The sequence below is a fragment of the Mustela nigripes genome, chromosome 14 (assembly GCF_022355385.1).
Source record: "Mustela nigripes isolate SB6536 chromosome 14, MUSNIG.SB6536, whole genome shotgun sequence".
NCBI lineage: Eukaryota > Metazoa > Chordata > Mammalia > Carnivora > Mustelidae > Mustela > Mustela nigripes.
In genome coordinates this window covers 40,151,789-40,168,614 of record NC_081570.1, presented here as the reverse complement: position 1 = coordinate 40,168,614, position 16,826 = coordinate 40,151,789, and the positions used below count along the sequence as shown (strand labels likewise).

At 32.9% G+C, this 16,826-nt stretch overlaps 1 protein-coding gene across 1 annotated transcript in view; it reads left to right on the top strand.

Moving 5' to 3' along the window:
• The window catches only part of FAF1 (Fas associated factor 1), a 537,816-nt gene that overhangs the window by 247,978 nt on the left and 273,012 nt on the right, over positions 1–16,826 (top strand). The window contains exon 8 of the mRNA XM_059374699.1: positions 14,488–14,574. Within this exon, the coding sequence (XP_059230682.1) occupies positions 14,488–14,574 (87 nt within the window). The remainder of the gene's footprint in view (positions 1–14,487; positions 14,575–16,826) is intronic.

The window sequence follows — 16,826 nt, the reverse complement described above, 5'->3', positions numbered from 1 at the left end:
AGGACCCTGAGATCATGACCTGAGCCGAAGGCAGCGGCTTAACTCACTGAGCGACCCAGGCGCCCAAAGTATTAGTTTTATATTTCAAATATTCCATATGACTTATCTTCAGAAACTAAGACTTTTATTTGAAGCAATGAATAGTGTCATATGGTAGGGAAAAACCCACAGATATTTGAAGTTGGAAAGAGTAGGGTTCAAATCCACCTCTAGCACATAATAAAACCCTTTCTGTATCCACAGGATTGATGTGAAAATGAACTCTAGTAACATATGGGAAGTGTGTAGACCAGTGCCCTGGCATTCAGTAAATGGTAGCTGCAGTCGTTTATAATTATCTCTTCTCTTTGCACTCCTAATAACTTTGCTGATATCTTTATCATAATAATTATCACATTGAACCATGAATATTTGTTTCTGTAACCATCACAGAGCTGTGACTTCTTTGAAGGCAAGAATATTGTGCCTTTTTTTTTTTTTTACCTTTGTATCTATCTGCCCTGCAAACTGGCCAACTGCAAATCTGGTTATCAGTTTTGATGTGAGAGTGTTTTAAATTTGAGCTGGTTGCTCAACATTTAAAAGTCAGGAGGCGGCCTCACATTAAACACACACACACACACACACACACACAAAAACAGGATTCCTGGTTTCTGGCTTCTCTTCAATGAATGAGAAAATTCTGGCAACATTGAACCCCAGATTTTCCATAGCAGCAATCAGCTGTTCTGGAGTAGCAGCCACCTCATTGGATGAAATATGCTCTCCAGTTTGCCATAGTCCCCAGCACCCAGGAACTGTTTCTTTAAACTAAAGCTAAATGCCATTTGCCCATCACATTTCACTCATTTATATGCCTATCTGGCTGCTCTGGACACTTGGATTTGAGAAAGCTGCTGTAGTGACTATCAGACTAGAACTTTGGAAGAGCCCAAGAAGTCTTTGTTGAATGATTGAATCAAAGAACCATAAACATACAAGTATAGAAAGTTTACCATATTTACTTTTAAATGCAGGTGACAAGGGTTTAGCTGTGCTTTAGCAACAACTATTCCCATCCTCTTTTTCAATTTAGAAGGTGTGGTGGTATTGGGGTGTCAGAGAATGATGCTCTGAAATAGTTGGCTTTCATTGGATGTGATTGCCAGGCTGCCACAATTTTCAAGAATAGATATCCTCAAATTTATTAAGTACTGGCATAATGCAGCAAAACGTGACACAAAGTAAAATATGATCAAATGCACTTGCCATTTATTTTGGAATGCATGACAATATCTATTCACTTGAGCAGAAACATACAAACAACACCCAACTGTGTTTGAAGACAGGGTATCTTTGATCAGAATCTCTGAAATATCCCTTTGAGTTTAGCTATTAGTATAATAAACTTTATTAATTTATACCTCACAGTAATTTGGGATTGATAATTATTTAGTCTAGTTGAACTAATGCATGACCCAATCTGTGAAGGAAGAGTTAGCCAAGTGAACTGTATGGGTAACATTTCTTTGGCAAGGGATATTTGGCAAGGGTGGGGCCAGTAATAATCTAATGAAAAAGAACAGACTTTTCTAGTTTAGTTTTGGGGGAAGTATCATGGTACAATGAAAAAGAGAAAGTGCCTCAGAGTCCCATACATTTTCTTTTGAATCTTGTTTTTACTACTTATATGAAGAGTTTGAATCTTCAGTTGCTTTTTCTGTTACCAAAAGGGAAAAGAAAAAAAAAGCTGCGCTGGACTTGATAGTGAAAATTAGAGTATATACGTGTATTAGAACACCTGACAGTACCTTTGCATTTCACATTTGAGTGCCTGGAACACTCTTTCTGGGATACATACCTTCTCATTCAGGATTCAACTCTTCTAAAGTAGAGAACAACTTTAGGAGTCTAAAATCACCCTTCATAGAATTTAACTAATCTGAAGCTATCTTGTTTATATATTTACCTATTTCTTTTTTGTCTCTTTCCTTACTGCCCACCCCACCTGCCATATACATACTTTAGAACAAATTTAAACTCCATGAAGGCAGAGACTTTGGCTCTTAGTCACTACTGTAAAATAGTACCTTCCTCATTGTAGACACTCAGTAGATATTTTTTGACTGGCTGGACAACTATGAATTCTCATGAATTATTAGCACTCAATGAATGTATTTGTTAAACTTAGAACAGGTTTATCTATTGTTCATAAAATCCAGTGAGAAATTCTCCTAATACTTTGTTAGCAGTATATTATGTGCCTTCTTTAAAAGTATTTTTTAATGCCACCCTAATTTTTAGCATTAATAAAAAGATGATGCTTTTTTAAAGGAGGAGGAATGTTTTATATTTCATTCTTAACTCTCTTCTCTGGTCCCATCTGCATTTTTTTTTTATTAATTCTTCAGTCATTTTATTTACCTTTAAAAAACCCCTATAACAAGTATGTTATAGCTATTCTCACATATTTTCTTACCAACCAGATGCACTTCCTCGAGGGAGTATAGAGGTCTGCATTTTGTTCACCTGGCACTTTATTTGCTGTATTGTAATCACTGAAGTGGTATATGCTCAGTAAGAACTTATGGAATCAATAAGGAACTGAGTATGAGAGTGGTAGTGGTTATAGCATCCATTTTATCTGTCTCTTTCCAGCTGTAGTCCTATGAATGCTTTAGGAACCTTGGCCCAAAAAGAAGGAGTTAATTTTGAACCATCACTCTCTTAAATGAAAAACTGCCAGACCAGATGTACAGTTAACATCATTTATTGTAGTAACATCTAAATCATTGTAATTATTCCCAGGTACCCATTTTTTGAGGGAGGGAAGAAAGGAAGGAATTGATGAATATTAGACCTACATAATGTGACAGCTATGTAATTCAGGCTTATATTTTTACCTAAAGAATTTTTTACTATCTTGGATATTTAATGATTATAATATAGCCTTATTGCTTTTTTCAAGTAAGGCATCATTTATGTGTATTCTGTCAGTGTTCCTTCAGTTACAGAATACTAAATAGTTCCTATTGGTACTTACTAGGCTACTTTAGCATCATTAAAAACAATAAAAATATATGTGTGAAAAATTAATTTAGCACAATATTTCTAACCTTATGTCTCAAGAACTATTAAGAAATAAGAATGAGATCAAGTATGTAAGTATATAGTTTTATCAGTAGTATGTTTTTATGTTGTTCTGTGTTCTCTAAGTAATCTTAATACATGTTGAGTAGGATAGGTACTATTCATGTGTGGCAATTTAAATTTAAATTTATTATAATTAAATAAAGTTTAAAATTACATTCCTTAACCAGCTACACTAGCTAGCTGTGTATAAATGCTCAGTAGTCATGTGGGACTAGTGGCCACCTTATTGGACAGCACAGATACAGAACACTTCTATCATCACAGAAAATTCTGTTAGCACTGGTAGGCCATCATACACACAACTCCTTCCCCTTTACTTTGCCACATTGTACATTAGATTTTTCTTTTTTTTTTTATAATTTGAAAATGAAGTTTAATATTTTCTAGAAATCCTACCTTGCTAATTTCTTGAAATATTTTCCCTAAAATTGTTTTATCAACTATGTATTTAAATCAGCATGTTTTTTCCTTTGTTTTTCCATTTATTAAGATAGTCAACATCTGACATTTTCACCATTTTTAAAAACTCTTGAGTTCTGTGATGAATATAGTTGAAGTAATTCCTCTAGGTATTATTAACTTATAAGACAACATAACATATGACAGTGTCTCCTTGTGCCTCATATACAATGAAAAAAATACTTATTAAATGGTGATTTTTCCCCCTTTATCTTATTAAGTAAATTATATGGTCCTTTTATATGGAAGCCTCCATAGTTAGAGATGTAAAACAGCAATTTCTTGGTTCTATAGCATGACATAGTTCAGAGCTGAGATTAGAGAAACCCCGTAGAGTTGTTAATACTTGAGGGCATCCCCAACTAGAAAAGTATGTGAATTTAGGCATGGGAGGAAGGAAGGATCTGCTTTAAATTTAGTGTAGGGTCACTGAATCTTAATGATAGATTAAACAAGGGAGGTAGAATAATGAATAGGGGTATGCAGTGTGTAGCACTAATACCAGAAGTCCATGGTTTGTGGCGGTTTTTTAATGTCCTTTCCCATATGGTTTTGAATAGAGTAGGTTATGGCAAGGATGAGCTAAGGAATAGCTTTGTTAATGAATAAATAGGAGTAATTTTTTTTTTAACAGGAGACTTCAGACAATTTATTTAGAATGTCTGCTTATTTAATGAATCATGATTTAAAAAAAACCATTTTCTGATCTTAATACATTAAGATCAGAATACAGTGACTAGGGTATTCCTGTTATTTTCTTTATAAAATAGCTATATTTACATTTCAGAGCCAGCCCTAATGGCGAAATCCTTGGGTTGGGATTGTAACTGCCTTAATTAAAACCCAGTTGTGTGGAGCTTCTGAGCATTGGCAGCATCAGTCTTTAGTTAGAGTTTGGTGTGTAGTATTAGACCTTAATTCATAGTGTCAATTCACTTTGATAAGCTTTAATTAAATTGTCTTTTGGAACAAGTTTCCTTCTCTACCTCATTCACCTAAAATTAACAAGGTATATGATTTATGTGCCCATCCTCTTATTATAGTTTTGCTCTTAGTTAAGGCAGCTACTTTTCTGCCCTCCCACCCACATATCTCTTGGAGAAAGTAATACTAAAAACTGATCTTGGAAAGTAGCAAGTTAGAATCGGAAAACCTAACTGGACACACTTCTAAATATCACTCAGGGCTGCTCTTTAGAGATTACTTAATATTTCCAAAAGGAGAGGTTAAATAGGTTGTCTCTGGTGCCTTGGTTAAGCAGAGTGAAGGAAAATGTAACTCTCCTGACTCCAGGGCCCCAAATGCAAACACTGGCCTAGTGTTCCCAAACTTTCTCCTTGATGTGGATGACTTGAATGGTTTATTTTCACTTGATGAGCCACACCCCCAGGCCACTTTAGTATTCATGGCAGACCCCAACACTAAGTCCCTTTGTTGTCTTTGTTTTTTGCATTTTTTTGTTAACAAGAAAAGATAAAATTATAAGAGACCTGATTATAGACTGAGCTTCCATTGCTGATGGTTCCCACCACTTTTTTCAGAGAAAGGCTAAGTCCTGGATGGGCAACAGAAAGCAGCAAAGCAAACATAAACATCATGTCTAAGCATCAGTGTGGTGCTACCAGAATGGGTAAAGGATACACAGTCTTTATCAAAATATAAAGATGGGTCTTTGCCCAAAACAGTAGGATTGGCAGCATTTTTAAAAATTTGAAGTTTCCTTCTAGAAGCAATGATCTTTTCTTTAAAAAAATTTTTTTTAAGAGGAAAGAAAAAATGAATTAAGAACTTTAAAAATCTGCATTAACATCCTGACCTAGACTAACTGAATGACATTTGGGCAAATAGTTTAATTTCTGTGTGCATGTGTGTGTGTGTAAAATTTAAAAGAAAATGCAATTCTATGAAAAAACAAATTGGTAGGGTATATTAATGTCATTGCCCCACAATTTTACGTTAGAACCTATAGAGATTGTAAGTAAAACAAATTCTTGACCAGAGTTTCATTTGTCCAAATCAAAAGCATAAAAAAGGAGTTGGCAAGAGTGCCCAAATATTTAGAGAGTGAAAACTAGAATAATAAGGTAAGGGGTAATTTACTGTATATTGGCAAAGTGGAAGAAATAGGCCTATAGTGTAAATGTCTGCATATTCTTTTATTCTAGGCAGAACTCTTACATTAGCATGGGGTAGAAACTCAGGCTTTGGGCCAAAGTTTGTAGGAGAATGAGCCTTTGCTACCTCTCACTTTATAATTTATTTACTGTTTTAGCTGTTCTTCTTTTGCCTTTATTTTCATTGAAAATTTTTTATCTTGCTATTTCTTATCCAGCTGTGTGTGACACCAGGAACTGCCCTCTTACTGTGAAGGCCACATTCAATTGTTGAAACAATAACAAGTTGCTATTTGGTCTGGCAGTTGTCATTCCTCTGTAGTGCTTAAAAGTACAAAATCTATAGCCTATAACTTGCTCTTCATTGCCTCTTGTAGCATAACAGGTGTGAAAAGGCTATCTGGGTCTCATGACAGAGCTTTTTATTTGTAGTTGGTTACTCTTACTTGTTACCACTTAATGCCCACTATTTAGCGTAAGTATAAATGGTCTCATAGAAAATTCTTACACATTGCATTTATAAAAGTGTCAGATGGGAAAGAATCTTAAAGATAATTTATTACAACCCTTTATTTTACAGAAGAGGAAATTCAGGCTAAGAGAAGATTATGTCATAGTCGTGAAAGAATCTAGACTTTAGAATCTTCAAAAACTAAATTAAATCCTAGTTTCACCATTTGTAAACTGGAGTCTCCTTAGGTCAATTATTTATTGTCTCTGAGCCTCAATTTTTCTCATTTGTTAAATGAAGATAATAATGTATGTAAAAGGTTGTTGTGAAGACAATATGTTAATATAAAACCTAGTTCCTGGTTTGTAGAAGATACTCAGTGAATGTTCGGGTGCTTCTCTTTCCTTCCCCCTTTCCTTTGTTCAGGTTTACTTATAATTAGTAGCACAGCTGAAATGAAAACGAGGTTGTTCTGATTCAAAGGGCATGTCTTTACCTTGAATGAAAGTAAAACAAAAAAAAAAAAGAAAAAGAAAGTAAAAAAAAAATTCTTATTTCAGAAGTAAAAGAAACTTAGAAAAGATTAAAAAAAGTCATAATTCCGTGATACAGAGGGAACAAATTTGATCTTTATTGTGTATCTTTTTTCTGTGAGTACACATAGTATACATACAAATGTATAATATATGTAATATAATATACACATGTGTTTTGTGTATATATGTAACTTATTAATAAAAGAAATTTACATAATTTTGTAACCCAGTTTTTCTTTAATATGTAACAACTTTTAATGTTAGTATATATTCTTCTATCAAGGTCAACAAACTTTTTCTGTAAAGGACTAAATAATAAATATTTTAGGCTTTGTAGGCCATATAGCCTCTGTTGTATCTACTTAACTGCCATTATAGTAGTTCAGAAGCAACCATAGACCGTATATAAACAAGTGGAAGTGGTAGTGTTCCAATACAACTTCATTTACAAACACTGATTTTGGCCTCTGGGCTCTACTTTGCTGACCCTGGTTCTTCACCATCATTGTAATGGATGCATGGTATTCCATTTATTTATTTAAACTATTACTGGATATTAAGAATTGTGCCAATTTTGTGTATGTCTGATGATATACAAGGAGCAGTGAATGTCCTTATAGTTATATATTGGGTTTTACACATATGATTATGTCCTTAAGATTAACGTATACACTGCTTCTGACATCATATCAAATTTTCTACTAAAATTCAGACTTAAAAATCAAAACATTTCTTATGTACAAGTATTTCTTGATTTACATAAACAGTCTTTAAAGTAATACATAAAATTGAACTTTATAAAATGGTTACGTTAAAGTAAAATTCCTAAAAATCTTATCATTGTTTAGTTATTTCTAGGATTGACTTTTGACTTAATTGGTGTTTTCCATTGTGGAAAGAACTAAAAATTGATTTACTTTATTTTAAAAGGAGGAAATTTTAAGAGCATTTTCTGAGTGACTGGTATATTTATTGCAGGCATTAAAAAACATTTGTATCTATTAGAACATTAAATAGTTCAAAAAACTTTGCTCTCTTACTGTCTAGGACAAGATCTTGATTGACTGATATGAGGTTAACCTCCTGCTATTTTTCCTTTGGGTCTTGTTTCAGCTAGCTTAAGAGTGACAAAAAACAACAACAAAAAAACTAGTTACCTTTTCAATTGCTTCAAACATGGTTCTCTGACATTTAGGAACATTTCTTCAATTTAGCTGATGTGTAGAGGTGTTTTCCAAGTTTACTTATTTATTTATTATTTATTTATTATGACCAATATATCATTTATTATAGATTTGCAGTTTTACTGTATTGTCCAAATATATATTATACCCAGAAAGCAATCACATTTAAGGTAAGGCAGAAAAACAGAAGAATAACACAGATTTTTCCAATGATGAAGATTATTATTTCTCAATTATTTCAGTGCTATAAAGTCTATAGTAAAGAGATAGTGGAGTGTCTCATTAATTTCTTAAACTAACAAAATTGCTTTATCATTCAAATAAAATAGCATGTCTAGAATTTCTATAACAAATCATTATTAATCATATTTATTCTCAGAAAGGATGTCTGCATTAGGCATAAATTCAAAGACCTTTAGAATGAGTATACTAGAGAGGCATGGTTACCTGGGAAAGCCTATGATTCACACATCCTAAAACAGTGCTTCTTAAACTTTGGCTTAGTAAGAATTATTTAGAGGGCTCATTAAAACACAGATTGCTAGGCCCCAGACTTTCCAACACACTAGGCCTGGGACAGGTCCCCCAAATTTTCATTTCTAGTTTTCAAGTGATATTAATATTTTTCTCCAGGTCCACACTTTGAGAACCACAGTTGTAGAAAAATAATTGTTCTATTTATTGTTATTGTTTATGGTTTCACCTTCGCAATTTCATAGTTTCTCAAAACCCTTTTTTCCCAGAGAGCTCTTAAAATTTAGTATCTTTACTATTTGTGGAATATTCTCAGCTTTGCTCATCTACAAGCATTTTCTTAGCATTGTAGGAATTCTCTTTTAAAATCCAGGCTTAACCTTTAGCTAAAGATACAAATCTATTTTAATTTAATGATCACTTCAGTCATATTTTATATGATCTAACTTTGCAATTTTTTTTTTATCGTTTTCACCCACACCAACATTTTAGGATAGGCAGTTATGAATATAACCATGTTTCTAATGAAAATGTTAAATCTTATCCTTGGTAGTTTTTCGGGGTGGTTAAAATTCGTTTCCAAGTATATGCATTCAAATGTATTTCCATATTTGATTAGCTTTATTGTCATCATTCCCAGTAATCTCTTAAAATGTTAATTGTCAAACTTATTTGCTGACAAGTGAGAGGTAGAGTAAGTTTTTTAAGTATGGTATACAAAACAAAACTTAGTTACAGTTGTTGGAATGAAGAATTCAGTTAGAGCCAAAAGATGTTTTAAAGTGCAGAATACAGTCATTTCAAAGCCTGATTGAAAGCAGCTTCAATTTTATAGTTTTCTTCAAACAACATCTTCATTGTTTTCTGGAAAGATGGTATTTGAGAAAAAGAAATGTCTCGAGTTACTGTGTTTATGAGGAGAGAATTGCTGAGTCTTTTAAATGGTTAATGAGAAGAAGTAATAGTTAAACACTTGGAGCATTGATTTCTGATTTGAATTCTCCAACACAGGCCAGCCCTGAGGGAAGGGGAAAAAAAGCTTGCTAATTAACATTTGATTACTGATGCCACCTTCTCATTCCCTTTGCACCATCCGGTTTCAAGTGTTTTTGTTCAGGAAGGATTTTTAGGAGGCTTTTAACTTGCATCTTAGTAAAACAAATCCATCTGCAACTGCAGTGATGAGTATATAATATGTTCAAAAAAAAGAAGAAAAAGAAAAATCCTTAGATACGAAGTATGTGTTCAAAACCCAGTCTGGATCAGGAATGATTGGTTTCTTAACTATAAGCCTTTCAGAGCACCAAAGATTGCTAGGAAACTGGAAGGAAGCCTAGTCTGTATGCCTTATTTTGATTTAAACACCCACACACAAATACTTATTTGTTTAGTGCAGTTACTATTTAGCAAACTCCTAACCAGAGCATCTTTTGATAGTGTGAAGAACTTGGAGTTCAAAGTTTGATGGAATTAAAATTTGGATAAGTTCAGGTTCTAATAGAACCAAAGGCTTTTTCTTCTGAGATTGATAAGAGAATGAGATAGTTGTCTGTTTCTGGGTGCTCTTTGGTAAGAGTTGTAATTTGTCATAGTATTCTTAATTCAGAAAAATTAGGAACTAGAATGCTCATAAATTTATAGCTGTTCTAATCCCATGGCAATTAAGCATTTTGTTTCTTTTTTTGCTGTATTAAAATGTTTGTTATGTGATGAATCCTGAGCCACATTTCAAAATTTTAAAGCTGTTGACATAAATTAATGGAACTTTACAATTTTAACACTTAGCTAGTAGTATTCGGGCAAAACCGTAACCTCACTGATAACATTTGGTTGATGGAATAGTTATTTGGGAAACCAACATGACTGGCTTTATTTTTAAATGAGATTTCGTAAGTGGAAACTGTTATTTAGCCTTTTAATAAATGTAGACTTTTAATATAATAAATAGCAGAAGCTAAGAATTTCCTCATCTAAGAAAAAAATCACATAAATACTTATTATAAATCTATATTTCTTACCTGAAATTATTTGCAGTTTTCCTTTTTGATGTATTAACTCTTTACTATTTTTCTTCCATTTTCATTTTAAACTTTTCCACATTACTTGCTTGTCTTACATGTAGTTACCTCTTCTTTTCCTGTTCCTAAGATTAATTCCCAATATTGTCATAAAATTTTAAAATTTTGAAAATCAGAAGTGATCTTGTTTTATTCTCTTCTAATATTGAGTAAACTAAGTCTCAGAGAGATTTCACCAACTTGCCCACAATAACTGCTGGGCAAAATTAGGATTATCAATCTAGTTCTTTCCTCTCATTATGCCATAATACCTCAAACTTTGTGCCTTTTCTACTATCAGAATCTGCTTCCTACTCTCAGAATCTGCTTTCTCTTAGGATAATACCGAAATGACATTTAAGATTCCCTGAAATGTTTTTCAGTAGTTTGATCAACGTTTAACACACAAGGAATGATTTTATTAAGGCAGACAAGTTTCTATTAAGTTTTTTATATTTCAGTTTGAATAGCTACAAACAACTCATTTGACGCTAATCTGAGCCTTAAAACTTCGCCTTTAGCAGAGTAACTTCCTAAGAATTTTTTTCTAAGAAATTCTGATAACTAAAAAATAAAATAATTTGAAAATTCATGGAACTCAAAAGAAAACTGTAGGAGATGAAGATCTTACATAATTTTATATTGCCCATGTCATAATAAAAATGATCTTTTCCACAGTGCTATATTTATCACTGAAAATTGCACATGAGGGAATATGAAGTTTGAAGTAAAGAGCATTGCTTAGTTTTATACATTAATTATAGTATAATAAATAGATGTTTATTATGAAAAGCAAATAAATCAGTACTATATTAATTCTATACTATTTCAGGTTGATTTAATTTTTTTTTCTTGGTCACAAACAATTGTCTTATCTGAAGCAATGGGAAGAGATGAAACTGTCCTTTTAGAAAATATTGGAAACAAACTGAAAAGTGTGTTGTCAGTCTAGAATACTTGATCCATATAGAGTATACTTTGCAACATAACTTTATGTTCAGCTGGTAATCAAAGCATTTATTAAATTTCTTGAGAACTAATTGAAACATTTGCATAGTTTAGCAGACTGAAATCTCATAGATTTAGAGCTTAATGCATAACCAGAATTGAAAAGATTATGAAGGTTCAGCATGTTATTGAGCCAATGCTGATCAAAGAAAATGTGTAAGACAAAAAGGCCCTTAGGAAATGTTACCGTGTGAAGTGCCACTTGTCCTTAACTGAAATTTAACACAAATCTCTAAAGATGGGACTCCATCAGAAGTAGCACAATAATGGCAGCTGGGTATGCCTGCTACAGCATCCCAGCTTGTATGTGTGTGTGTATGTGTTCTTTCTGCCTCTCTCAAGTGCTGTCAGATCTCTCAAATCAGTCTCTCAGTTTATTTCTCTTCCTCCCCGTCCCCTGTCTCCCTTCCCTTTAGCCCTGCCTTTCTCCCCCCAGCCTCTCACTCTCCTTCTCTGTTTCTCCACCCTTCTTCCCTCCCTGAGAGAACTTGTGTTCTTCATTTGATTCCTGGTGACCTTAAACTCATCTGCATCATTTTATACACAGCTGTATTTTGTTATTCAGGTTTCCTAGAATACTGATTTTTTAGAAGAATCATTTTTACTTTTGTGTACATTTAGGATTTTTTTCTTTCTCTACAAGATTGTGACATAAATTTTTAATTAAGTAAAAACATCAATGAAGATAATGGAATTTGAATATCTCCATTAGTTAAACCATCTCTCATTTTGTACTTTTGCTATCATTATCATTTACCTTTCTTTCATATAATGGTAAAATCTGCCAATGGTTACAACATTGATAGAATAGGGAATTATTTTTGAAAGACTAGTTTGTTTTCACTTAAATTGTTGTTGAGTGATTGTTGTTTAACACATGATTCTTTTCATTTAATCTCAGAAACTCAGCCAATTTAGTTTTTCCATTGGAACAATCAAACATTAGCCTAATATGCTTTCCCTAAAATGCTTTATGTTGTACTGTCTCAGCCAAGTTCTGTCCGCATTAACCAGTTTATTCTATGACAAGTTGCTTAACAGATGTCATTCTGGGAAGAACAATGAAGCCAAATACTTGTGCAATGGCTAACATTACTCTAACTTTGATCACTTTTGTTCAGCACATCAGTCTGGCGTTGTGCTTTATACCAACATAACACTATAGCCAGAACATGCTTTTCAGGCTTAGAATAGCAAAGGAATGTTATTCAATTCAGTGTGGTTACAGATGAGTTAATGGAAGAAGAAAAAATACTGTTTATTTCATAATACCATATTGTTGTGTTTTGGAATTAAGGTGGAATTTAAAGAATCCCATTCCAGAGTTATTTGTTTATATATTCAACCCATAGTATTTGTGTATACTCTTCAGTGCTGGGGTAGGCTTCCCACCTTTCCAACAGAGGTAAATATTTGCCTTGTCTTTTTCTATCCCCCTTCCCCAAATAGCTGAGGAAGCTTATCTAGACAACAGAATTCAAAAATAACTTTTAAGAAAGGATTTTTTTTTTTTTTTATGTTGAGGCCTAAAGTCTCCTCATAATCCCTTTTCCGTCCTTTCCCTTTCTTTCATTAATATAATGTTTTGGGTTTATGGAACACCCTTCTTAAGAGCACTAATGTTTAAGCATGACAAAATAGTCTTGGCTAGTGAAAGTGGTCAGAAGTTTGCCTAGTTGCATTTGGTTGAATTGTCGGGTTGATAATAACTAGTGAACATTTCCAAACTTAATGCAACTGACCATAAACAAAATACTGCATGGTAGACTGGCCATTGCTAAGAACCTCTGAAGAAAAGCTGTTTGTTTGAATTGAGTGGGGATCAAGCCATGCCCCCAACTTCCTCAGTTCTCACTTACTTAGTCTTTTTTCACAGGTGTACATTAGAGATAAAAATAGATTGAGTTCCATGTTTTGTTTTGTTTTGTTTTTCTTTTCCTCAGTGAATATATATCTCTATTTCACTGGAATGATAACTTAGATGTGTGTATGTATAATAAACAGTAATGTGATACAAGATGCTGTAATGGGACAACATGATACTTTAGGCTTCTGCATTTTTAAAACATGAATGAATACTGCTTGTTTTCCATATTGAAGCAGCATCACAGAACAGGTTATGTGCAACATTTCAATACTAGCTTTACTTGTTGCAGTCAGGTATCCCTTTACCTAATTTGAAGAGTTAGTTAAGATAGTTGATCTCTCTATTCTTAGGTCTTGTTTATTTTTTTAAATTAAATACATTCAGAATGAAATAGAATTTCTGTATCCTATTTGTAAGTAAAGCTGAAGACAGATATGACACCTCTTAATTACTGGGTAACATAGAGTTTAACCTTCCAACACTTTATTTGGAGAAATTACTTATCTCCTGTCCTTTTTAAAATGAAAGGTATAATGTTGCTTGTTGAGGAAAGTAGTTTTTCATCTTTAACCATATTTAAAATGTATCATTACCTATTTTCAGGAAGAGCCTAAATAGTATATTAATGGATGGCTCTCAGTTAATAAATATTCTGTTGAAATAGTTTTTAATTTGGGGTGATACCAAAGAATCTGTGCTGCTTTATTAAGTTTTTGTATTTTTGAAACATACACCAAACAATAACGATAACTTCAGGTTTTTCCTCCTGCCCTCTCCAAAAAATAAAACACAAAAAACAACAAAACCTACAGAGAAACTTGAAGTGTATCTTTTGTTTATTGTATATGGTGAGTCATTTAAAGATGTGATACATTATTAACATTTAAAATTATAGTCCATCATAGATGAACTGTGTACCTAAAGTTTCCTGACTAAAAAGAAACTTGAAGTCATCCAGGAATATAAAAACAATCGGCAGAGGGAGGTGTTTATTAAATCTTTATTTCACCCAGTTTTCATTGAGAATTTGCTTTTAAATTTGATTTAAATTTTTTTACAGAATTTTTGACTTTTCTTTTCCTAGTTTCAAATTTTTGTTTCAAATCCAGAAGAGAAAAGGAAGTACATGAATATCACATAAGTGCCAATGATCATAAGTCGCGGGAAAACCTTATTTTAATTGTGCTATCTTTTTCTTTGCATAGGTAAAGAGAAATGTGTATGACCTTACGAGTATTCCTGTTCGCCATCAATTATGGGAGGGCTGGCCAACTTCTGCCACAGATGACTCGGTAAGTGACAGTTGAGTTATCAGTTTTTTTATTCTGTTCTCTCTTGCCACTTTCAGTCTAATTGGTTGTGATAATAAGCAGAATCAAATGCTTTGAATGTTCCATTGAAAGAACTTTATATATCAAAATAATGTCAAAATAAGGAGTTGTGATCATTTGAGTTCACTTGCAGGACAGATATCATAAACCAAGTATATCAACATTCTCTTGGTAATATTATAGTGTCAATATCAGGAATTTGATGCTACTTGATTTAATTTTTTCCTTAATGAAAAGAATATATTTAGACGTTCCTAATGAAATATCCTAAGCACAAATTTTTCTTCCTAAATTACAGATTTCTCAAAATCAACCTTACCAGTATATTTTATTTTAATTTTAAAACTACATTTCCCATAGTAGGTTGGTACTTTTTAAAAAAGCTAATTTTTATAGTAATATTAATGGCCCTTTTTTCTTAAACTACCCATAATTTTCACTGCCATAATAAGCTAGAGGAAAACATTTAGTCTGCCATTTTTACCTGTTACTATATCTATTTATGATGATTATCCTATTGTAAATTTTGAAACACTTCCTGTCTCAGCTTAAACTTACCGTTTTCAAGACTGTAATACTACCTGATGTTGTCTCTAAGTCACAGCTTACACAAGAGGGAATCTCCATTAAGAGACTTGATTCTTTTTGCCTCATTATTCATATTTGCACCTTGTCCCAGAACCTGTGAAGTGATGCCTGCCCACACCTCCCTAGAGCAAATGTTGCCACATTGGCAGAATGTTGCCTTGAGCTGCATGATTTGATACAACAAAGATGTTTGGGGCCAGACTGCTTTTAACTGGTGCCATAGCAGATCCACTAGCTCCAGTACTTAGGTTTTGGCAAAAATGGCTTATAACTGTAGTCTTCTAAGAAGATCCCAGCCAAAGAAATGTCATGAAACCTTTCTTTCATTAGGATTATAAAAACTCATAAAGCTGGTGCTTTTAATCTATATTGTTGCAGGCGATGGTGTTTTTTTACTTATTTAAATCACTCAAGTGGAGGCATCTGCTACAAAACAAGATCGTCCTCACAGCTTAGGGCATGAATTGGGTACAGCTGAGAAATGTCAGCTGTGTAAACAGCCTGAAATGTGTTACCAACAAAAATATAATTAATTTCTTTCCAAGACAGTGTGCCATAATTTAATACTTAGAATGGTTTAACTTTCAGAGAAAGCACCTGAACATTTTCTTCCCAGTGCCAGAGTAGAGGATTGATTATAAAGGTCATTAAAAGTGAGGTTAGTTTACACTTTCCCTGCTCAATTGCAGATATTTGTGTGGCTTTGAATATATAGTAACTTTAGATACCAGTGGCTTCCATGAATTTATGGAAACATCATAGATCAAGAAGTTAATGGATTTGAGATGATGCAAGTATTCTAAAATTAGATTGTGGCAAGGTTGCACAACTCTGTAAATTTACTAAAAATCATTGAGTTGAACACTTGAAAATGAGAAATTTTATGGCATGTAAATTATACCTCAAAAGCTATTTTTTAAAAAGTTAATGGAGAGAACTAAGATTAAAATACTTTTTCATTTACATTTTTATGTTGTATGAGAAATTTTTTGCAATAACACAGGAGATGTTTTCTTTAGCGTACTTCTCATTAACCTTTGACTTAGCAAACAGGGCAAAGAAGTAGACTTCTTATAATTAGATTCTTGTATAATCTTGAGTCTCTTACCAACATGATAGACTACACTCTTTTGACATTTTCAATGCTACTCAGTGAAGTCAACAGTCATTTAAAACATTGTTGTCCCATCTCCCTTCAGAGTTAAAATATTTTCTTTGCTTGTAGCTGTACTTTAATGGGGTATGGGATACTGTATGAATTGTCAATAACTCTTTCAGTTCCTTTTGCACTCTTTCACCAGGGAAATAGGTATCTAAAGCTGCACCAGTAGGGGAATGTTTTCATGCTGTGACAGTTCAGCTGTGAGAACAAGGAGTTGCAAGTAGGCGAAATCTCATTTTACACTTTAACAAGGACGCTCTTGGTTTCCAGAGAGTAGAAATAATTTTAACACTCTGAATTATGTCTAGACTTCTTACTTATTATAATGCAGACAATTTGAATATAAGTAGTTTTTAAAATTCTAATTTTAATAGTGCTTACACAAAGTAAGAAAAATCCTGCCTTTTTTCAATTAAAAATTTTTTATAGTTTAATATATTTTAATAGAAAACTTACAGGAACA